The sequence below is a fragment of the Malaclemys terrapin genome, chromosome 4 (assembly GCF_027887155.1).
Source record: "Malaclemys terrapin pileata isolate rMalTer1 chromosome 4, rMalTer1.hap1, whole genome shotgun sequence".
NCBI lineage: Eukaryota > Metazoa > Chordata > Testudines > Emydidae > Malaclemys > Malaclemys terrapin.
In genome coordinates, this window is record NC_071508.1 from 99,406,289 (window position 1) to 99,431,961 (window position 25,673).

A 25,673-nucleotide genomic window follows, 5' to 3' on the forward strand; every position below is an offset into this window, starting at 1 on the left:
GTATGCTGTGAAGTGGTATATCACGGTGGGAATAAGTGTTTTGCACCCTGTGCAAATTTTCTAAAGAGGAAACAGAATTATTACAATAATAGAGCATTAGTGTACAACTGTATTGGCAAAATAGGTCATGAGTAGAGCTGGTTTGGAACTTTTCAACAACATGTTTTTTTCACTGGAAAATGCTTATTTGTTGAAATTGAAATTTTTTGTGTGAAAATGTCAGGCTTGACAAATCTTTTGTATGGAAGGTTTCTGTGGTCCAGAATGGAATTTTGCTCTCTCTCTCTTTCTCTGCTTTTTTGCAAACAATTTAGAAAAGTCTCTGGTTCATCCCAAAAAGGAATGGGAAATGTTTTTAAAACTCAAAAATTATCTTGGGATGGGAAAACAGTTGGAATTTTAACCATCTTCTAGAAAAACTAAAATAAAGAAATAAAATCTTTCCCCCTATTCTTTTGCATATTTTTTTCTATTCCCTGTTACTTTGTTATATAAACAGAAAATTTAAAAACCTTTTTTCGAAGCTTTCCTAGGTTTGCTTCCTTGGCTGCTAAATTACTCTTGATGCCAGGGACTCGGTCCAGCAGAGCCCTTTGACTAGTGGGTGGGACTTTGCCTATGCTTAAATTCAAGCATGTGCTAAATTTTCTGCAAGATTGAGGGAAACTAAGTAGGAGGGCAAATTGAGACCAAATGTAGATCAGTTTATGAAAGTTAACACACAACATAGTTTACTTTTATCCCTGTATTCCCCTCATCCTCCTTTTTAAAAAAAATAATTTTGTTGTGTAAATTTAGAGCACTTAAGCCTTGAGTCCGGAAAGCACTGAAGCGCATGCCAGTTCAAGAAAGCATAAACAAGTGTTTTTTTCTGAACTGAGGTCTTTATTAGAACCATGTTGTAACAGTGACTTTACTAGGCCTAACAGACACTAAAAACCTAACAGTGATTTGTTTTAGTGCTCTTGGAAGATACCACATGGATAACTGTAGAAGTTGACATTCTCTCTTTAGCTGCAGAATGAATAAATCATGAATATTGGCAGTGTAAGCTTCCACAAAATGCCTGAAGCCTAACCTTGAGATGACCACTCACCCCAACTACAAAATGTCACATTAAGGGCTGCCCATTCAAATAGTAATGTTTAAATAAATGTCATTAAATATTTATTGTGTTTATCAAAGGAAAATATTCAGGGAAGTAGTATAATCTGTACCTACTCTATACTGCCATTTAGATTGGGTCTAATATGGCTTTTATTTTCATCTAATGACAGACATGTAGCCATCAGGATAGCTCTTTTGTTATCACTTTCAGGACAGAGATAACTGACATGTTTAAGAGTGGCACCTGGGCCTTAGTTCCAACTGTTGTGCTTAGGTATTACAGGAGTTTATTAACAATACACGATGAAACATACTATTCCTTTTCACAAAAGGGTTATTCTGAGAGAGAAAAAAGTACTATACAGCGGTTGGGAGCACAGGATTAGATTTCTCAAAACTCTGAATAAATGGGTCTTGAAATGTACCCTAAAGGTTCACACATCTAAGCCATTTTAGTCCAAGGGGTATAGGGTGTATGTATGAGAGCAGAGACTAAAGTTGAAGGCTTCTTATGGAGACTATTCTTTTACTAGCAACTTCTCTTTTAAATTGAGTGTGTCTTCAGTTTGAGCACCTCTGCTGATTGTAACTGTGGTGGAATGGTGCAATTATACTGAGTGAGAAATCAGCAATATTCAAAAATGTATTATACGTTTGCATGCATAATAAAATATCATCTGCATTTATATATATAGAAACAAACCTATAAAGGTTATCAGTAAGGAAAGAATGTAGTGTCACATATACCACTGCAGCAAATACTGATCCCTCAGTTCATCATACATGACCTATATATTATTTATTTTGGTAAGGAAGGGGAAAGAGTAAGTAGTATGAAAGAGTGTGGAGAGCCGTGTGATGGATGATATGTATAAATATCAAATAAGTTTGTTTTTGAGACAACATTGTTAATGCCCTGTATTCATATATACCATGCAAGGTGGTGTAGTTTTTTTTTAAATTAAATGTAGTTGAGAGTGCAGCTATTCCTCTAGAGACATAGAACTGAAGAGTTAAGGAAAAAAATATCAGTATAATGTTAATCCCAGAGTGCTTAAGTGGTTTTAAATATTATGAGTCTGTTTTCCGAAATATGCGAACGTGCATCCTGTGTTGAGGATATGGATATAAAATAGTGTAAGTGTTCTTATGGCAAATTAAATGGGAATTTTCCATGGGAGATGGGAAAATGCATATTGGAAACACTTCTGAATGCTGCTGTCAAGGCAGCTGCTATAGCTGAACACTTTTGAACACTATTTATTTCTGTAGATAAAGATTATATTAGTTAGTTGTATAATTCTTTGAATTTTTCTGTAAAAGCCCTGAAAATGTCACTTTACCTTATTAGCAAGGAAAAAAAAACATTCTTGAAAAAGTATAATAAAGGGCTTCAGATCCCTGTTGTATTTCATACTGTATTGGTTGCAGTGTGTGTGACTTTATTGTGTTGTAAAACAGATAAAATCCTCAAACTGAAAAATATGCAGTAACTATAGAAATTCACAAATGATATAGGTTCAAAAGCTTGTGTCTGACCAACAGCAGTTGTTCCAATAAAAGATATTACCACACCCATGTTGTCTCTCTATAGAATTTCATTGTAATTTAGTCACTGCATAAGGTAAAGTATCTACACACAATGTTTTTCTTTTGGTAATGTAAAACAGCACATAAATGATTATCATAATTATTTAATCAGTCACAGTGCTGAGACTGTGTCAAGCTCTCTACTTAATCAGACAGCTCTGGGTGTCAGCCTTTGTGAGTTTTTAAAATGCTTTATATTGTTGATACTCAGTGAAACATTAAAAAAATAATCCCTTGAGAAATCTCTTTCAAATAAATAAAAGTAAAATTTTTGAGTCTAGCTCCTTAAACCTCAGTAGTTTAAAGCTTCAATCATCTATTTACTTTCCATATGACATAATGTTCTAAGAATTCGCTTCTACCAGTTTGGACCTGATTGGTATTTGCCAAAGGGTAAAATTCAAAGATTTAAGAAAGGAAATCCAGTGTTGCTAATGACCACAGAAATTACTTGCATGACTAAATTGTATTCCCAAAAGTTCAGCTTTGTCTTTGCAATCGGTGACAGATCAAAACGTTATTTTTATGAAGTCTCTCTGTTGAAAAGCCTCTTTGGTGAAAAACAATTCTTTGATTCAGCAGAAGAAACTTTTTTTTTTTTCTGAAAAGAAGGAAATTAACAAGCTTTTTTATTTTACTGTGGTAAAGACTTCTTTCAAACAAACAAACAGTCCCCTTGTTTATAAATATATGCAACATACATTTTTTATCTGTAGAGCATCGTGTCATCTAACAACTTACCAGCGGTCATTGTGGATACTCCATCACTGACCATTTTTAAATCAAGATTAGATGTTTTTCTAAGAAGTATGCTCTAGGAATAATTTTGGGGAAGTTTTATGGACTATTTGTACCAGCGGTCACAGTAGATGATCAAAACAGTCCCTTCTGGCCTTGGAATCTATAAATCTGTGAATGTCAAATAATTTACTTTCCACCTGTTCTTTTGAAACACTTGATTGTGAGACTTAATTTATATCTAGGACTAATTTTGTAACTCAGCCTGCTAGCAATGGATGCAGTATAACACTACAATTGAGGACAATGTTTCAGTTTCTGGTTGTGTTACCAGTAGCTGGTTATGCTTGTTACAGACATGATGATCATTTATAAGCTGGCTCTTCATTAGATTAGGCAGGGATGGTGATCATCATAATTTCCTAGGGAGTGTAAGAGAATTTAGCATTATTTACTGCATAATATCAATTAACGATGCTACAGAAGAATTCAACTCCAACAAAAAATACTGAAATGCCTTCTAATATGGTAAAAGTAATGATATCTGATATGACTTGGATCTGAAGTATCTAGAAAACTGGTGATGGGCATGCAATGTGTAAATTAAAGATTGTTTATGGTGTGACAGAATAGTTTTTTAACTTAAGGCACAACTTTGCAAGGTGCTCAGCACTCTGGTCTTGATCCATCAAAATTTAAGTGAAGTCAAAAGGACTACTTCAATGCTTAAAATTAGCAAGTGCCTCAGTGCTTTGATTAAACGAGGCAGAGAGCTCAGTGTGTTGCAGGATCAAGCCTTTATTTGGCTCTGATAAAGCTATGCATTCTAGTGTTCATATACATTTATATTCTTCAAAACATGTAAAATAGTGGATGCTACATCTAATTTGCAAACCCACTAATGCATAGAATACTCTTTAAGAGTCAATTAATTAGTGCACTACTGGAATCCTTAAAAGTAAGGTCTGGTTAGACCTTGCTTTAATTTTCAGAATGTAATGCTATATTATTGGACATCTTCAACTAATCATTTAATAAGGAAAAATTTACTGTTCTGCTAAGTAATTGAAACATCTGTGTGTTTCTTCATTCATGCTTTCCCAGCTTGTGATCAGATCTGCTTTACTACACATTTGAAATTCATTCAATCAAAATTATGTTTGAAAAACAAATAAATAGGGATGGCATGATCTCTACTACTTTTATTCGAAGTTGAAACTTTGTTGGTTTATACCATCACAGCTTGGTCTTTTTTAGGTGATTACCTTTAGGACCAAATCCTCCTCTCAGATGTGATCCATTACACACCAAAAATGAATCATATTGAATGAATTGACTTCTGTTTTAGTTCAGTGCCTAGAAACTACAGTGTTGGTTGCCTGCAAAGTATGTACACCTAGTTATTCTCAAAGTATTTCATAGTGTGGAACACAGGGGTAGATCATTTTTCCTGCTATTCATATTTGCAGGGATGCAGAACATCTCTGTGGCAGTTACAGTAATTGCTTCCATAGAAAAGTAATGTTAGGAAAGGATTTGAATTTTTAGCTGTCTTTAATGTGATATGTGTTTGTCCTTTTCGAAAGGCACTACTCATATTTTCGATTTTTGCTATTCACTGCAGCATGTTCTTCTTTTCTTCATTTCTCCTGTCTTCCTGTTGCTAGGTCCTTGTTTTCCTCTGCATGTACTTACCTGTTATTTGGCTCCCCTTAACATGCTGCTCAGTCACCTTTTCCCCTCTTGTCTCTCAGCTACCCTAGATATAGTTACTAGTTGCATCATTTCTTTTTCCCATGGACATTCCTTTACCACTGATAGGTCTTTACAGTGAAGATCCCAGAGGTCTATAGAGACAGCTGGAAACAAGGAGAGAAGTCAGAACCCTGTGACCAGCCATCTATTGACATACTACCAGCCAGTGTTCTATGGGCCAACCAATGAGACAGAATAATTTGCAAACCAGCCAGTTAGATAGATAGACCTTGTCTTGAATAGTGATATTATTGTGTATTTGAATGGAAGATCAAACTCCTGAGTGTGGTTCTGGGGGCATGGATCAGTGTTCACGTCGCACTCCCCATCATTACCCTGTCCAAGCTGGGGAAGCTAATGATCCAATCAGTGGACCAAATTCAGTGATAAATTTTGGTTGCATGCCACCTGAAGCATGTTGCACATACGCGAAGAAGAAGTGTGGTTCTTTTTCTGATTCCTATCATGTCTTTAAGTTTTGATTTAGCTTCAGTTTCAGTGCTGCTAGGTGAATATGGAATAATAGCATTGCAGATCCAAGCAGGAGTCAGTATTTAAATTATAACTAGAACCAATTTTAATTTTCTTTTTGAACTTTGGGTTTTTTTTTGTTTTAAATATAGCCCTCATACTTCATCTGTTCTTTACTATAAGATAAGAAAAAGTAGGTACACAAAAGACATGGAATTGTTAATATTTATTACATTTTCTGTATGTCTTCTGTGTTCCATATTAGTAAAAAAAATTATACCATTAATAATATCCATATTTAATTACAGTTTGCTGAGGAAAAATGACTGGTGCTGTAAAATTGCCTACTGGATAAAATTATTGCTCTTCAGTATATTTTATCATTGGGAAGGATGCAAGATGGAACTTAATCTAAATTCTAATTGACTAGTCAACAACAAATGACAAAAGTAGATTCTGCATTTGCACAATACATAAAACAAAAATAGCAAATTAATGTAATAAACTCTCACAGTGATGTAAAATCATTCATAACAGGAGAAAGGATTGTAGGACTTGATTCTGAATAATGCTGGGCATCTGCAGTTCCTTTTTACTTCAGTGGATGCTCCACACCAGTTAGGATCAGGACCTTGGTCCTTTATAAGTAAGTCATGCAGACGGGACTAGATAAAGTCAGATTACCCACCAAGTGTCATTAGTTATCAGCATATTTGTTTAAGGTGTTAATCTCCTCTCACATTGGCAGCTTCACAGCTAGATTTGCCCTATAAGATGCACATGCAGCTCCTGTGAAGGAACGTTTTGGGGATGCTGTGAAACTGAAGAAAATCTGAGTGACTTAAATTGCACATGCATGGGCAGTTGTAAAAGTCAACCAAAAAAATAGAGCCAAATTTTATTGACTACAGTGGAATTAGGCCAGCAGAAAATTTGATTCATAATGAAGTTTAATTTCCTGCCTACTTCATACTGATCGATTGGGAATACAATATATGTAAGTCACTTATTTTTAGCATGTCCATTGCATTCTGATCTGATAATGGCCACGTTCATTCTCTTCTCTATCAATAAATTCCATATCTTAGGGACCTCTTCCCCCAGCAGTCAAAAGGGCGTTGTGGTCAATTAAAGGACTTTGAATTGGATCTGGAATTGAATGAGTAGCCACTATTATGTGTATTAGCAGCAGCGTGATATACACATAAGCTTGCTTGGCTTTGGAGAAGGCTTGCTGAATGCTGTACAGACTGGAGTGTTTATGTGGCCTTCACTTTCAGCCACCAGTAGAGTGGGTTGTAGTTGCTTAATCTGAAGTCTGTGAAGAGGATCACATGGCAAGGCCTTTTATGAGAAGAATGGGCATAGTCTCCTGCAGGTGGAAGAAGACATTCTTCTTTCCCTCACTTGCTAATGTTTCCAGAGGAAGGGATGAATCCAGTAAGATTCTAAGGCCTGGGCTACACTAGTGGGGGGGGTTCGTTATTTGCGTAGCTGAAGTCGAAGTATCTTAGTTTGACTTACCTGGCCATCCTCATGGCGGGGAGTCGACCCCCGCGGCTCCCCCGTTGACTCCGCTTACTCCTCCTGCCGGGGTGGAGTACAGGCATCAATTCGGGGATCGATTTATCGTGTATAGACGAGACGGGATAAATCGATCCCCCATACATCGAACACTACCCGCTGATCCGGTGAGTAGTATAGACGTACCCTAAGAGTGATGATTGGAGGGCTGACACCCTCACTGAGGTTAGTGATCTAGCCAGTTCTTTGAAGCATTTTCCATACTTCATTTCTCTCTTATCTCAGAGGATTTTTGGGCCTACTTGCAGCATCTTACTGCCCTCACTCAGGTGTTTATTTCTCTTAAACACTAGGCCATCTAGATAACTACGCTGGTGGCAAGTGCTGAGAGAGAATCATAAGGCTAGGTGGCATTGGAGTAAACCATATCTCATGACTTCCCCAAGCAGCCTCACATAGCATAGGTGCTGAAAGAGAGAGAAGGTGGAAGGGATCATGACTTTTGGGGCTGCCCATCATGACTCTGGGATCTGTCCCAGAAAAGTGAGTGAAGCCAACTTAGTTGGACTGCCCTCTTCTACTAGGACTTTTATGTGAATCAGCAGTGCATTCTGAGTGTCTGTGTTGCAGACTGCTGACAAAAGGGTATTGATGTTTGTCACCTGTCTGTAGCAGTAAAGAAATTATTCATAAACTCTTCCAACATCCTCTTGTCTTGTGTACTGATATAATTGCGAAAGAGATTTAGTGGTCTTAGTTTTGACTCCAGCGTCCGTACTGGGAGCAAACCTGTTGAGAAGGTGCTGGTAGCCAAAGTCGTTTGTTTCTTGAGAACTGGCCAGGTTATAATTTCTTCTCTCTGGGTGTCTATTCAAAGCCATATCTGCTCACATTACTGAAAAGATTCTATTCAGATGTAAAAGAGAGAGGAATTTCAGTCAACTACAATTCCTTAAATTTACAGTTAAACACGTGTGATGTAAAAAGTTACTATGCTACAATTTGTGCAGTTTAGAATGTCTGTCTATGCTTCTGAATTTTTGAGTCTTCTTAGCAAGGTAGATAAAAATCAATGATTTAAAAATAAATGAAAAAATCAGATTTTTTTATTTAAATCGGATTTTTTTGATAAAATGCTTTTTGAGGGGAAAAAACCTGTCTGAAGATACATTATAGCTCAAAGATCTCTCATATCTCATCATAGAATAGGGATTATAAATTCAAATTCTATAGTATGAGACAATATATTAATGTAATGTTTAAGAAAAATTTTGTAAATGAGTTCCAATAGTTCATGGATTAGGGAACCAATTTTATGGGGCTCCAGAGGCCTCTGTATAGATTATTTAGATTAATCTTTCTATTATCCAATGGGACTCAGTGCTTAGTCTAAGAGAGACCATCAGAGATGCTTAGTTTTGCAGTTCTCAAACTGTGGATTTGCATCTCCAGAGATAACATGCTTGTTAACAGCAAAAATGTTTTAAAATAAATAAATAAATAGAGGTGAAAAATAACAGACCTCAACCCTATTGTTGCTCTGCAAATTTCTGTACACAGAGTCAATCCCTTACCTCTCTCTAAAAGTGCAGAGTTTCGAAAAGTTCAATGAATAGAAGATTGTTGGGGGTGGAATAGATCTGGACAAGGAGAAGAAGTCTGGAGATAAATGTGAGAAGGGAGGGAAAGGGAGTAGAAAGAAAAGTGAAACTGTTTGAGCAGCATATTCCAGAAGTCTTGAGGTCTTTCTGAGTGTAGCCTTCATTGAGTTGAGATCTTAGGGTTACCATATGTCCTCTTTTTCCCGGACATGTCCGGCTTTTCGGCAGTCAAACCCCCGTCCGGGGGGAATTGCCAAAAAGCCGAACGTGTCCGGGAAAATGGCGGCTCTGCTCCTCCCCGACTCTTCGGCTCTGTTTAAGAGCCGGGCTGCCCGAGCGCTACCGGCTTCGGGCAGCCCCCGTGCCTCCAGACCCTGCGCCCCCAGCCGGGCACTTCCCCTCCCGGGCTCCGACAAGAATGCACTTTTATGTAGAAATCCATGATTAAATCAAATCCACACTGCTTCTTAGAGTCTCTCAAAGTGATTTTCTCTGACAATTGACCAGGTAAATATGACACTGTGGGGCTTAAATTAATATTTTTAATTTGCTCTGATTACAAGTAAAAAGATCTTGGGATTTATATAACTACAAATCTGAGATCTGAAAGTAAATCTCTTCTTTTTCTGGTTCATACATCATCACTAGTAAAAGGTTTTATGGCCCCAAATTTGCCCTCATTCACATTTATGCAACACCATTGCCTTTAACGTAGTTAACAATTCTGTTGATGTTACATGAGATCAGTTCATTTTCTTTTAGCTAAGTTGTTTTTCAGGGATCACTATAGTGAGCAGATATGACTTTGAACACACATAGGGATTCGATTTGTTGAGGGAAAAGATGCGGTTGTAGTAATTTTTCTAATATCTGAACTTTAAAGTTTAGTAAACTTTTCTTGATCTCTTATATTGATAATCTTAGTATTTTCAGACTCAGTCCCATGTCTGACTAAGCAGGTCGTATACTCCCAGTTTATTTACAGCACATTTTCTGACAGCCTTATAATTCCTCACACTGTACAGTTTGTACAGTGCCTAACACAAGGGGGTCCTGGTCCATGACTAGGACCCCTAGATGCTACGGTAATACTGTACTACTTCTTCTAATGGTACAGAAACGTGGTTACCTTGAAACGTCTGTCATCAATAATCCAAAATGTATTCTATTATTCTATAAGGCACTAGTAACTGCTTAAATGTTTCCATTACTAGTAGTCTGCTGTATTGGATTAAGGGAAATGTTTCAGTTAAAAACATGGTACTCTTAGAAATGGTCACTGAAAACTTTAAGAATATTAATGAAAATGGAAAACTCTCACTTCACAACATACGATGATTTTCATAAAATAATGGCACATGCAAAAACAGAAAATCTGGTTGTAAATGTGGTAATGCGCAACATGAATTATAGTGGCATCATTCACATTTTGTTCAGTAGGTCATTGATCTATTAATACTCCTTGGATGTGTATAAGGCATAAGCATGAAGGCTAAGTGAACTTAAATCTTTTGAGAAGTGCATTTATATACTTATACTTATTCCATGGTTAGCCTAATTTATAACTAATTAATGCTAATGCGAAGCATATACCATTTACATAAAGTGCAAATATACAGAATAATACTTAGCTGCTGTACCTAACAAAGTTGTTATGGGGATAATTAAATAGTTTTATAAAGTGCTTTGAACCTGACTGTGCTATATACAGTAAGTAGGATTGCCAGCTTTCTAATTGCACAAAACGGAGCACCCCCACCCCTTTCCAAGGCCCCTGCCCCACCCTTCTCTGAGGCCCCGCCCCACTTGCTCCATCCCCGTCCCTCCATTGCTCGCTATCCCCCACCCTCACTCACTTTCACTGGGCTGGGGCAAGGGGTTGGGGTGTGGGAGGGGGCTGGGACAGGGGGTGCGGGCATGAGGGTGGGGCCGGGGATGAGGGTATTGGGGTGCGGGAGAGGGCTCTGGGCTGGGACAGGGGGTTAGGGTATGGGGGGTATGGGCTCTGGACAGGGGGTGCGGGCTCTAGGTGTGGCCAGAAATTAGAGGTTCACGGTGTGGGAGAGGGCTCCCAGCTGGGGCAGGGGACTGGAGTGCGGACTCCAGCTGGGGGGATGGGCTCTGGGGATGAAGGGTTTGGGGTAGAGAAAGGGACTGGGGCAGGGTGTTGGGAGTTTGGGTGTGGGAGGAACTCCGGGGGTGAGGCAGGGGGTTGGAGTGGAGGAGGGGGTGCGGCATCCCGGCAGTGCTTACTGCGGTGCCCAGCCAATGGTCATGTTTCCTGCCAATGGGAGCTGCAGAGCCGGCTCTCGGGGAGGGGGCAGCGTGTGGAGCCTCCCTGGCTGCACATGTGCCTAGGGGCTGCAGGGGCCTGGTGGCCACTTCTGGGAGCCACGCAGCGCTAGGGCAGGAAGCCTGCCTTAGCCCCGGCTCCCGCTGCGCCGCCGACCATACTTTTTACGGCCCGGTCAGCAGTGGCGACTGGAGCCGCCAGGGTTCCTTTTCGGCTGGGCATTCTGGTCCAAAACTGGACGCCTGGCAACCCTATATATAAGCGCTACTAGTATTACTAAGAGCAGTACAAGTATCTCACATATCAAAGACAAACAGAACAAAGAAATACTTGAGAAAAGCTTTCAAATGTATAGTATACACGTTAAGTAGACCCAACAAGGCTCCCTGGAAAAGTATGAAAAGAATTCTATTCAGAGACAATTCTGCTTAGCTTGTTCTTAGCTTGATTACTCTTTTTATTTTTAAATATAATAACGGACTGGGTGGGCAAGGGAAGTGCAATGGATGTAATTTATCTGTATTTTTAAACGTTCTTTGACTTAGTATCGTACAGAAATCTCAAAGAGAAGCAGGAAGAGTATTGTCTGGATAATAATATCAATGGATAATGAACTGCTGACAGATAAGATATCATAACTTATTATCAATAGTATTACTTAAGAATGTGCAGAGACATCAAGTGGAATCCCACATAGAGCTTGGTATTGAGATCAGTATTATTCAACATTCATTAATGACCTGAAGGAGAATGTAAATTCAGCAGTGATCAAATTTGCAGATGATACAGCTAGGAGTTATGACAAATAGAATGGATTTGCAATCAAAAATACAGTTGGATATGAACAACTTGGGAATTTGGTTGGACTGGTATGAGATGAGAATTAATGTAAAGAAATATAAAATGATACACTAAGGAAAGGATAATGCAGCACAGGGAATTGTTATCTAAAAATAGTTATGAAGCAAGTGACTTGGGGGGTAATACTGATAAGGAACTGACTATGAGTTTTCAATTGAATGTCATGACAAAAAAAGATGAATTTCATTCTGAGATACATATATGCATAGGTATATAGATGAAAGTTTTGTGAGAAAGTCTTGCTGCAAACTTCAGAGGATTGGTACAAGACAGTGTAACCTCAGAGGAGAAATTACACCTTAAAACCATGATCAGCCATGGCAGGAAAACTAATTCAGCTCAAGTGAGTTTTATTGGGTGAAAATTTATGAAAAAAAATAATGCTACTTCTGTTCCAGTATATTGATTCTGATTTGAACTCAAGATAAAAAAACAAAAAACAGATGCTTCCCATGAATCATTTAAAAAGTACATTCATTTTAAAATGTAATGTTTCTACTATATTTGCAAAAAAAGAATATCCGCTTAAGTAATTAAAAACAGAAACAATAATCATATGGGAAAACAACCCAGAAAATCTGTTTTATAACAGAAGCTATCAAAGTCAACAGTTGCTCACAGTTACCACAGATATCTACTGTTCTGTGTATGGGAAAAACATCATAATCTCACACTCCACTCTGTCATAAACGTTGGCAAATAGTGTTTAATGGTGATCACTGTATCTTGATAAGATTTGTTTGTTGATGGAATGATTTTCCTTAGGGTGACAGAGGCCTGTTTAAAGGAAAAGTAGTAACTGGCTGTATAGTTTTTCCCAGGTTGCAGAGGTTCATTGTTGTGGCATAGGACCTTGTATGGGAGAAGAGCAAAGAATTTAAAGTAGAGAAAAATCATCAGGAATCCTCAGAGACTTTCTCTGTGGTGCAAAACATCCCAGCATAGATTGTAGGAGGGAGGAACATAATAAGCCTTCATTTGTTCTACTAGGGGCAAAATGGCAAATCCTGCCTTTCTCCTGTTGGAATGAAGGGTACCAGGCATAATGGAACCAGAGCAGCTATACTGAATGGTGGTAGGAATTTTAGGAACAGGGAGCAGGGTAGGGTCTGATGCTTTGCAGATACACTGGACATTTCCTTTGTAGAGTAGTGGTACTAAGGTAGCAGAGTACTGTTCCCTCTGAGGTTGGAGTAGTATCCACGGAGCAGATCGGCCTCGCAGACTACTCTTTTTTTTTTTTTTTTTTTTAAATACTAGGTACTGAGAAAAGGATCCATCCTTTCTGGTTGGTTTTCAAAGTGAAGTACTATGTATTTCTGAATCTCCAGTCTGCCGATGAGTATGTGCATTAACATATCTGTAACACTACTATTCCTTTTTTTCCCCCCCAAAGGACAAGGAAGGAGTGGAAGGTGTCTCTGTAGGAGCCATTCTTTCTGACTATCAACGAGTTCGAGTGGAAGATGTGTAAGAAAATATTCTTGAGAAGTTACTTATAGACTTAAAAAAGATTTTTTTGTCAGTGATGTGAACAAAACCAACGAAAAGTCTGTAGTATAGAACAGAAACAGGTGCTTTTATTCCATTTTCTAAGATACCCGATTCGTAAAACATACTAACTGAAAGCACTGTGCTTTTCTCTTTGTATGTATATCTTCCATGTATACCAGTAGTGAAATTATAGTACATGGATTTGATGGAGTCTATAGCAGGGGCGGGGAAACTTTTTGTCCAGAGGGCCGCATCAGGTTCCATAAATTGTATGGAGGGCCAGTTAGGGGAGGGAGTCGTGGCCCGGCCCCCACCTCCTATCTGCCCCCCCAGGACTCTGGCCCCATCCAACCCCCCCCTTCCCTGATGGCCCCCTGGGACTCCTGCCCCATCCACACTCCCCCGGTCCCTGTCCCCTGACCACCCCCAGACACCTGCTGCCCCATCCAACCCCTCCTCTCATTCCTGATGGCCCCCGCGGGACCCCTGCCCCATCCAACCATCCCTCTCCCTGTCCCCTGACTTCCACCGGAACCCTTGCCCCTGCCACCCCATCCAACCCCCCTCCTTCCTGACTTCCCCCCTGGGATCCCTGCCCCCATTCAACCCCCTGTTCCCTCCCTGACCCATATCCAGAGCTCCACCCTCTGACCACCACCCCGAACTCCCCTGCCCTCTATCCAACCCCCTCCCCCGCTCTGTGCCCCCTTACTGCGCTGCCTGGAGCATCGGTGGCAGGAGGCGCTACAGCCGCGCCACCCGGCTGGAGCCGGGCCATGCTGCCACCATTGCCACCATGCAGCACAGAGCACTGGGTCAGGCCAGGCTTTGCAGCTGCGCTGCCCCAGGAGCTCACAACCCCGCCGTCCAGTGCGTTGCGCTGGCAGCGGAGCGAGCGAGCTGAGGCTCTGGGGGAGGGGAAATAGCAAGGGAAGGGCCGGGGGTGAGCCTCCCGGGCCAGGAGCTCGGGGGCTGGGCAGGACAGTCCTGCGGGCCGTAGTTTGCCCACCTCTGTTCTACAGGCTTCTTTTTGTCTAATCCTGGATCCATTGAAATTGTTGAGAGTTTTGGCATTGATATAATGGGAGAGGTATTGGGCCATTTACTTCCACTGACCTTTCTCAGTTTCAGCTGGAGGATCCAGTAGTCCAAGGGAACAATAGATTCACTGCTCAATTCCAAAATCTAGAATTGACCAAAATAATCTGGTGGTCACCAGTTGACATTTTTCAACTGAAATTTCCATTAAAGACAGGAAATAAAAATGAACAATAATAAATATAACTTTGACCCACAAGAGTCTGAAAACAAAGATATATTGTAGAACATACAAAGCTCATCCACTGATTCATCTTACTTTCCCCAAAACCAGCTGAATCTAGCATCTCCTGAAAGATGATCAGGAATTAATAGAAAAAGCACCATAGCTTTTTCAATTAATAAAATAGATGTGACACCTGATATTGGCTGTACTCCCATTACTTCCTTTTGAAGACAAGCCAAAACTTACCAAAGTCTGTCACAGAAGAAGTTTGTTTAATAATAATTATAAAAAAATCATGAAGCAGCAGCTTGCATTTCTCATTTGTAGTGAGAAGATTCTTTTAATGAGGGTGTACCATACTCCCTCTTCTGAGAGTTTCAACAAAGATTGAATGTATCAAGATACACTTGCAAATATACACACCCTAGCAACATGCAGAAGACTTTTTGTGCTTTGTTGGGCTTTTAGAAAGTCTATTTTCAAATACAACTCTTGGAGCTTTGGAAACCTTAACATGAGGCTCGGAGTTTCAGGTGAAGTGACGGGTAGGATTTAGGTCAAAATGTCTGCCTCCATGGCTGCAGAGAAATCAAATGCTAGCTCTTCCCTGGTTAAATTTAGGCTAATGAAAAATCATTGATATGCTAAAGTGCAGTTAGTATAATCCATTTAGTCGCACAGCTTGTCCTATGCATCCATGTCATCCTGGGTGGTGAATACTAGTGGGCTAGTTGTGATTGTCAGTGCCTCTATTAGGGAGGGAAGGCTGCCAATTTCTCTTAGAGAAGCTGTGGTGTGTCCTGTACACAAGAAAACACTACTTGATGCTCACCGTGTTTTCAGTATGCTGATGGCACTCCGTGCAGTTATTCCTGATCCAGCCAGTGTCTGAGGGAGACTTAGTATGCATGAGAACTGGTTGGCTGAAGCTCAGATGGGATAAGAATGACGTGATTCAGGTAGATTGGGGGAAACAATGGGATGAGATATCCAGATTGATAATCCAGTGAAGGAGGTGAGTTGGTGCCATATATTACATGGGTTCTCAATCTATGGGTTGTGCTAGCTCTCCGGCTGCTGTTGGATGATGATACAGCAACAGCATCCAGGATGCTTTTTACCATTTGAGTCTGACCAGGAGACTGCAACCATTTCTTTTGGGTGAGAACCTAACTATTATGATCTGTGCCTTTGCCACCTAAAGACTGGATTACTGCAATACACTTTACATGAGGATATACTTTAGGTCAAACCAGAAATTTAAGCTAGTGCAGAATGCATCTATTAAACAGTGCTCTGAGGTTGCAGCATGTGTCACCAGTGCTGCGTAATGTGCATGGCTATATAGTGGGTTCCATATTGAATGTAAGGTATTAGTTTTGATTTATTAAGCCCTAAATGATGTGGAACTTTTCTACCTTAAAGTCCACCTCTTCTCATACAATACTGCCACAGTTGCTGAGACACTCAGTGAAAGTACTTGAATCTCCCTTAATTTGGCTGGTGAGAGGGCCTTCCCCATGCAGGGCCCTCAGCTTTGGAGCAAGCTTCTTTACTAGTCTGAAATATGCTGGGTATGTTGGCCTTTGGGGCATGCTGCAAGGTGCATCTATTTGTATGAGCTTCTGCAGAGGTAGTCTTTTCAGGGGACTCAGATATGTGGGTGGTAAAGTTAATTCTGTGTTCCTCAGGTTGTTTAAATTTTTGTTTTTGTAATTTACGGGAGGAATGCCTAGAGCCTTGGATAGGGGCCTCTTTTTATTTTTATGAATTTAAATAAATACAATTCTAGTGGTTTCATGACTAACTCACAAGTAGGATGGTTTAAAAAAAAGGTTCTAGGGAGACATTCCTTTTTGCAAACCAGAGAAAAATAAGAACTGCATTATATTCCTATAAAAATCACTATTTATTAATAATACAGACTTCATGAAGATCATCCAATTTTCCTTCTTCTTGAAGGAGGAACTGGGAGTTTAGGATACCTAAGTCTATGTAAAAGTACTCAGTGTGAATGCTTGACTTATACAAAGTAAGTAGTATTTTCCCCTGTCATAAGATAATTTAAGGAAATTTTAAAAGCTAAAGAAATTCTAAGAAAAACAGAGTATAGAATTCTGACTCCACATTCAATCTGGGAATATCAGAATCCTTATCTGTCCAGTACATAATATAATAACCTATTTGTGAAGCCCACAACATTTTAAAATTAAAATCCTATACTCCACTCTATATCTGTGTCAGTCAAATTAGGTCATTAAATAACTCTGCTCTACAGCCAAAATGCTTCTGAAATAAATGTAGTCAAACTTTACTAATTCTGCGTCACTAAGAACGAAAATGATGCTTAAAATTGTTGATTGGCTCTAGTTTTCAAGATATGCTTTTGGGTCAGTATATACGACCCTGGACTTGGAAATGGCGGAGGATAAGTGAGTTATAAAGGGAAGGGATCTCAATTTAAACCAGAAATGACTAAAATACATCTTTGACTGGATCTATGAATAAATCTGTGACTGGCTTTGGACAGTACTTGCTTTTTAGGCAAAACAATGAATGATGCAATCTGAAGCTGGTATTGAGTCATACACGATATGAATTGCATCATGTTATTCCTAGAAGTCATGGATGATACAATCATAACGAAGCTTACATCACTCTGCTGAACAAATTGCCCTATATCAGCTCTAGAAATCATACAGTGTCGTGCTCTCTTATTTGTCAGTGTTTGATTTTGCAAAGGGACACATTTCTGTTTAGCCAAAGTGAGCAGAGATGCCTCGTACTTGTGTGAACAGTGCAGATAACTTCTGCTATGTTTGTGGTGAAGTGACTTTTGCATTACAAAAGCGCAGTATAACCACTATGGTTAAGAAAGCCTGTCACCTTTATTTTGTCTGCAAAATTGGAGATCAGGACAAGAGGTGGGCCCCACACATATGCTGCAACACTTGTGCAAGAAATCTTCGCCAGTGGTTGAACAGGGAAAGGAAATCTATGCCTTTTGCAGTGCCAATGATTTGGAGAGAGCCAACAGTTCATACCAGCAATTGTTACTTCTGCATGGTGCCTCCAGTTGGGAAAGGTGTGTCAAAGAAGAAAAAGTGGACTGTGCATTATCCAAAACATTCCATCAGCTATACGCCCAGTACCCCACGGAGAAGGACTGCTGGTTCCTGATGCACCAGAATCATTCTCACTTGAGTCAGACGAGGAAGAGGATGAAACTTCTGGTCCTGAACCATCAATGTCACAGGACCCACATTTTCTCCCATCCTCCTCCTCTGAACCACACCACATAACACAAGGTGAACTGAATGACCTTGTCAGGGATTTGGAACTACCCAAGAGTAAGGCAGAGCTGTTGGGCTCCAGACTACAGCAGTGGAATCTCCTGGCAGGTGATGTTAGGGTTTCCATGTTCCGTGACCGTCAAAAGGATCTTGTCCCATTCTTCTTCATGGAAGGTGAGCTTGTAGCCTGCAACAACATCGATGGTGTGATGGCAGCCCTCAACATCATTCATGATCCAGATGAGTGGAGACTGTTCATTGATTCATCGAAGACGAGTCTTAAAGCTGTTTTACTGCATAATGGCAATGGTCATGCAGTCCATCTGAAGGAAACCTATGACAACATGAAACAACTTTTGAGGTGCATAAACTATGACCAACATCAGTTGCAGCTTTGTGGCGATTTGAAGGTTGTTGCTCTCTTGCTTGGTCTGCAGACTGGATACACAAAGTACTGCTGTTTTCTCTGTGAATGGAATAGTCGTGCAAGAGATTCCCACTACATCAAGAAAGATTGGCCACTCTGACAGTCATTGGAGCCTGGGAGGAAAAATATTCTGCATCCACCACTTGTTGAATCAAGGAAGATTTTGTTACCACCCTTACACATCAAGCTGGGTCTGATGAAGAACTTTGTCAAGGCCATTGACAAAACACAAGCAGCTTTCAAGTACCTCCGTGGAAAATTTCCAAGGTTAAGTGAAGCTAAGATAAAGGAAGGTGTCTTTGTTGGTCTTCAGATTCGTGAACTTCTTTGAGATGATGCATTTGACCATGCACTGCGTGGCAAGGAAAAGACGGCACGGAAAGCCTTCCAGTTAGTGGCAATAAATTTTCTCGGAAACAACAAGGCAGACACCTACAGGTTGTTGGTGGAAAACCTCCTCAAGGCATACAAAAGGCTTGGTTGCAACATGTCACTAAAGATCCATTTTTTGCACTCTCATCTAGATTTTTTTCCACTGAACTGCAGAGCAGTGAGCAACGAGCACGGCGAGCGATTTCACCAGGACATTGCAACAATGGAGAAACGCTATCAGGGCAAATGCAGCCCATCAATGCTTGCAGACTATTGCTGGACAGTGATAAGAGATGCCCCATTTAATGAATACAAGAGACAAGCCAAGAAGCGCCGAATAGACACTGAATAGGACTAAACTATGTGCATAATAGTTTTTTGCCTTTTGTTTCATAATAAATTTTATTTATATAACCCTTTTGCTGATTTTTAAAGTGTTACATAAACAGGACAGGTGAAATATTATCATGTAAAGCAACCATAAACACATGAAAAGACCTAGGTTTACAATTTATGATTAAAATTCTACTATCTACACAGTACACATAGACATAAAATGTAAAAACTTAAATATCTTAGAAATAGTAGCCAATCAGTTGTTTTAATTGTCATATTTGAATTCAGCACATCAAAATACATAATAAATAGCACATTTTATCTCTGAAGCAGACGACTTCTCCAAAATTGTAGACCAGTGTAATTGCTTGCTAACCCCTCTAAACAAACTGCAATACCATATGCATAAATATGCTAATAATATTGCTCTAAAAGTTTTAAATCATTTGGAACAGAGTGTTATTGTTCTTAATAATCAAGGAACACCCCAAAAAAATTAGGATTGAAGATTATCTTCTGAGGTGAGAATCAGTTTGGGGCAATCAGAGTTCATCTTGTTGAAAATATTTTGTACAATAATTATTTTTGAGTAGATATATAGTTTGAAACTTTCACATGGTGTAGATTCATAAGGATGTTTCTTCCTTCATTTTATATTTTCACCCTTTATAGTTAGGGATATCAGTAAGATGACGCTGTTTCATTTTGCCTATTCCATGTTTTGGAAAATTCAGTGACAGCATTTGAGCAACTTACTTTGCATTGAGGCCTAGATTTTCAGAATGGGTTCTAACTCCATATTTAGACACTTATAGGAGGGGAGGAATATGAATTTATTAACTTAACTTTGGGCCTCTAAATGTTGGTGTTTATTAATGGTGTTTAACTATTAAAAAAAAAAAGAACCTATTCAGGCCAAAATAATTAAAGAATCTCAAATCCACTCTAAAACAACAACTAACCAAAAATGACTACTCTGTATTTGAACGCTTTAGAGGCTGTTTCGTTCGTTTTGCCCTCACCAATGGTTTATGTGCAGGTTGCTGAAAATTACAGAGAAAAGCAATAGAACCTTGCTAGTTATACACCTTAATCTAGCAGAAAATATCCCAACTTCCCAGAAAATATGTAATAGTAATTACATTACTGAATTGCTAAGACTTTTTTTTTTTTTTTTTTTTTGCAAAAGAAACTATAGAACAGTTAGGCCAAGTTTTTAAAAACTGAGGGTGGGTTTTTTTTTCAGGAGAGCTCATTGTTGACCTTTACATTGAAGTCAGTCATCACTTTCAGTGTTAGCAGAGTTAGGTAAATGCTGAATTCTTTTGAGGATGCGACATGAGGTGTCTAAATTTAGTATTCTAAATCCATATTTAGGTACCTGATTGTCAAAGTTGCCAAGCACTCAGCAGCTGCCTTGTACTTTTCTGCTGGGTGCTCTGCATCTTAAAAATCAGACCACTTATTTAAATGCCTAAATATTCAGGTGCATAACTGTAGGCAGACAAGTTGGCTAAGATAATATATTTTATTGGACCAAATTCTGTTGGTGAAAAAGACAAAATTTTGAGCTATAAAGAGCTTTTCTTCAGGTCCTTAATTCTAGGCACACATTTAAAAATAAGGTTAATTCTTCTAATACGCGGTCACGTGTTAAATAATTGAAACAACGATGATTGACAAAATAAGTCTATTTTGTATGTAATTTGAGTAGTTCCATTATTTTAATAGGACTGAGTAAGGTTATCCACTTGTTTGTGTTTGCCAGGTTTGGGCCGTAATGGACAAAGTCCCCTTGCTTTATTTTTGTTTTTATCCACTTTCTCACTAATTCACAAAATTTACTAATTTGCAATGGGTCTCTCCCTGTCAGTAGTGTGAATTAGTGATCATCTAATGTGCTAAATACAAATGCAATTTAAAGAGTATATAGCAAACTAACATTTACAAGTGTAAGTACAGCAGGTGAAAGTAGTCTTCTTAGGTTGGTATTTTGTATCTCTGGTACAGATTCTGTACTCATTCCATATATGGCAATCCAGTTAATCCCAATGTATAACAAATTCAGAATATACAGTGGCGATCTGCTCTGTGCATTCCACAGATAAGCAGTGTTGTCCTTAATATTGTGGACAGAAATATACCGTCTTCTGGATTTATATGTGGTTATGTATATGAAGTTTTGGGGCTTAATTTTGCCCTTGTTTATACTTATTTTACCAGTGTAACATTATTAACATCAGTGATTTATACAGGTATAATTAAAATCAGAATCAGGTTGTTTAGTTTTCTTTTTTCATACAGTACACACACAACTGTTCTCTATAAAAGATAACATGTTTTTAATACATTCATTATGATAAAATATTGAAGGTTTAGAAAACATACATGTTTAATAGTAGGACACCCAAGAAATGTGTTACGTTTATTGTTGAACACATTTTTCCGTGTAAAAGAGCATAATATTTGGAATTCACCCAATGATTTCTCTTTATTTTTCTTTTAAAAAGGTGTAAGAGGCTTAATCTGCAGCCTTTAGCTTACCTTTGGCGTCGAAACCAGGAAGCTTTGCTCAAAGAAATGATAACATCTAACATTCAAGCCATCATCATAAAAGTAGCAGCTTTTGGTAGGTATCCAGATTATGAACAGTGCTGTATGTTAACACTTTGGTAAACTTAATTTATTAATGAGCAACTGCAAAAGCATAGCAAGGAAAAAGAAAACAAAAACTCTGTTTTGTAATTTAAGGTGAGAAACAGTAATATGAAGAGGTGAAGAAGGATAGATTTTAAAATGAGTATTGCCAGAATATGACAATATGTCTGAACAATTAATGGAACCTATAAATAATACATAATGTACACAATAGATTTTTGTAGCTTAGTCATTAAATTCCTTCAGTTATTCTCTCCCCCCCCCCCCCCCCCAGTATACATACATATATAATGCAATGGTCCACAGTACTATCATTCATAGGGAATACAAATTGATGGCTAGAGATGGGTTCAGAATTATAAAATCTCACAAAAAGATTTAACAAAGAATTAACAAATGAACATCCAACATTTATACTGGGACTTAAAGAACTTGTATAACAGCAATCTTTAAATTTGTGAAGCTGATAGCACACACTAGGTGGTGTTCACTGATATTTGTTAAAGAATGACAGTTATAGTTTAGTTGTTTGAGGAAATCAGAGTTCAAAATCAACATATCATTTGACTTTCATTGGCAGTGGTTTAAAGCGTGACTTTTATATTGAAGCAAGCCGTTACAAATGATGCCCTGAATGTTTGCAAAGACAAAAGATGTACCCTAGTGGACTATTAAAGAAAGCTTTATTGAGTGGCATGTGTTCTATAACCATACAGAAGCAGATGAGTACCTTATTAATGGCACAATACATCATTTCCAAATTACAGGTCTCGAAGCAGTTTTTAATGTAAAAGTATCGGATTAGGGTTTAAGAATAAAAGTGACAAAACCCCCTTTTTCTTTTGGGGTCACTAGGGTTTTGTGGGTCATTAGACCAAAGAATGGCTAGTATAATAGAAGAGTCAGTTCTACATGGGTGAATAAAAATATATATCTGATAAATTGTGTCATATAACTTTGGTGTGTGACAGGTCTTACATTCAGCATATATGTGACACTTTCACATTGTGTCTAATGCCTTTTTCTACTTCTTTAAATACCCTTTTTTTAAAACAAAGGGGTAATATTGTGGTGTAATATTGTTTAAGAGTTATGTAGAGTAACTTTAGTTGTTTATTCATAGCCTGGCTTGAAACTACCATCACTTTAAAAAAAATAAAAATCTTTTTTATTTATTTATTTTCTTTGTTGAAGTCCTTTCAGCTACATCTGGGTTTCCCTTGTCACAACCCTTTAGTTTTACAGCACTTACTAGTATGGTCTCATTTCATTGTTCTCAGTGGATCTTTCAGTGCTGTTAACATTATTAAAATGACTAGAAACACAAAACTTTGTCATTCACTCTCAGTTTACATGAGATGTTCCCATTTTTAATAGCATTTTCTCCTCTGGTGGGGGTGATTGGGTACAATATATAGGAATTAACTGCCTCACTTCCTCTCTGTCTTTAAATAAAGAAAAAAGCTCAAGATCTTTTATTTAAAAGAAAGAAAGTTTCCCGTTCATGTACAGCAAACAGAGAAGGGATGTTGCTTACATTTTTACAGCACTTATCTCAGTGTGAGACAAAAGAATAAGATTAACTAATATGCTTTTTCAAAACTAAGTACTTGTACGTCACCAACTGAACTTTGTTTCATTCGCTTTGCTCATAAGCAGCTCTCTTGAACTGTATGACAATTCAGTACGTCTTACAAATTGTTTAGAACCAAAATAATTTTTAGTTTATAAACCAAAATCCATTTAAAAAGTGGTAAGTGATTCAAAATGTGACTTCAGGGGTGACATCGTTGGTGACCTGTATCATCCCTGAAGCAAGATAAACTTGTCTTTTGTATCTCAGACGCTTTTAAAAAGTTAGAATTGACTGGTTAGTACACAAAGAATGCTTTGTGGAGTATTCATTTAAAGAGCAAATACCGTAAATAGTTGTAGATAGTAATTAGATAGAAAATCACTGCTGCCTTTATTTTTTTTGTTAAGGTAAAAAGAAAGATCTTATCAGACTCAATTTCTCACCTGCCTCAGGCAGTCATAATTAGATATAAGCAAATTTAATGGAGCTTGTGTGCTCTGGGGCCATTCTGCAATGCTTTAATAATTGCATGCTTTATTAAAGTAAGTTTAAGGTATGAAGGCTGTTTAACATATCAGGTGGCAAAGAAGCTAAAGATACAGGTTACCTACTTGCCTTTTAGTTTAATAATCAAAGGCGCTTTTAAGCCAAATTGCTATGAATGTATTTAAAATAACAGATTTAAAAGTCTGAGAGGTGATGCATTAGATGGTATACTGTACAGATGTTAAAACAACAAGCAAGTCAGGTAACTTGAGCTTGACATTCATCAGCATTGGCATGCCCACACACCCTCCCATGTCCTGTTTTCCATTAACTTAGTGCTAATTTTGGAAAGGTAAAAGGCTTTTTATGGTTTATGTAGACAGCACATAATTATACAAGTAAATGAGCATTAATTTAGTACATTTCCTTAAATCCACCTTTACAAATAGTTAGCCTTGCCAGCAGCAAGCGTTTTCCACCTTGGAATAGTGTGCTGCTCCAAATGATGGGAGACCAAGTATTTTCTCTTGTGTGCAACAGGAACACTGTTACCAGCACCGTACATAATGTATCTTCATGTGCCTTCTGTTATATGTTAGTTTTGGTTTGTTCCAAGGCCAAAACTTAAAGTGAGTATGTTTCAGAGGTGCCAATAATAGGAGATAAACACCCAATAACTCTGAGCAGATTTGACTAGGAACAGCAGAAAATTGTTTAAACACATTTATTTCCAGCACCCTCTTTGTGGTGCTCAGAGCTGCCTACAAAACTGTAACTGTGATGAGCTTTTTCCTAAAGTATTTCCACTTTAGCAAATTTAAATGATACAGGTTAGCCAGTATTAGCTGAAAAATTACCACAAGATCCTGCTATATCAATTGTCCAAAGGAAGCAGATGAAACAGAGCATAATAAAGGGTCAGCATAATCATGAAAGGCCTGATTTTGATCCCCTCACTCACCCTAGACTTCAGTTAGGTCATTTGTGGGTTAAAGTACTATTCAGCTTGAGTAACTGTGTCAGAATCTGTACCTAAGGGTATGGCTACACTTGCAGCTGTAAAGCGCTGTGAGTAAAACCCGCCTTCTTACAGCTGAGTAGGGAAAGCGCTGCAGTCTGTCCATACTGATAGCTGCCAGCGTACTGGCGTGGCCACATTTGCAGCATTTGAAGCTGCATTGGGAGCGGTGCATTATGGGCAGCTATCCCAGCATTCAAGTGGCTGCAACGTGCTTTTCAAAAGGGTGCGGTGGGGTGGAGTGTGACAGGGAGTGTGGGGGGGAGAGAGAGTGAGTTTTTGGGGTGCTGAGAGCATGTCAGCATGCTATCTTGTACGTTCACACCCCCCTCTCCCCCTGCTTCTCGCTCGGTCACTCAAAGCAAACAGCAAAATGTTTGCTTTTTCTCTCTGAAACGGAGCTTTGAAACTGCACTTCTGCATTCCTGCAGCCGATCACAACAATGAGAAGAGTGGCCACTTGATAAGGGGATTATCCAGCACAGTAAATTAACTCCTCATTCATACTGTCACCCGGGAGTTGTAGCCAAGGCACAGCAAACGTTATTCCTCTTGGGGAGGTGGAGTGCCAGAGGTGTTGTAGCCAGGGAGATACAGCGCTGTACGTGCCTTGCCAGTGTGGACGGGGAGTGAGGTACAGCACTGTGGGAGGCTTTATTGCGCTGTAACTCACAAGTATAGCCAAGGCCTAAATGATTCACCGTCTGTGCATATAATATGATTTCTCAAGTTAACTTAAAATCCCATCTGCAACAGGTCCTAAACTAAATTAGTTATGCCGGCACATCGGGCAGCATATTAGATGTACC

The 25,673-nt window shown here is 38.9% G+C and overlaps 1 protein-coding gene across 3 annotated transcripts in view; it reads left to right on the forward strand.

The window, feature by feature from the left end:
• The window catches only part of DPH6 (diphthamine biosynthesis 6), a 353,170-nt gene that overhangs the window by 82,940 nt on the left and 244,557 nt on the right, over positions 1 to 25,673 (forward strand). For all 3 annotated transcript variants that reach the window (XM_054024803.1, XM_054024805.1, XM_054024806.1), the window contains 2 exons: positions 13,337 to 13,410; positions 21,637 to 21,755. In XM_054024803.1, coding sequence (XP_053880778.1) covers positions 13,337 to 13,410; positions 21,637 to 21,755 — 193 coding nt within the window. The remainder of the gene's footprint in view (positions 1 to 13,336; positions 13,411 to 21,636; positions 21,756 to 25,673) is intronic.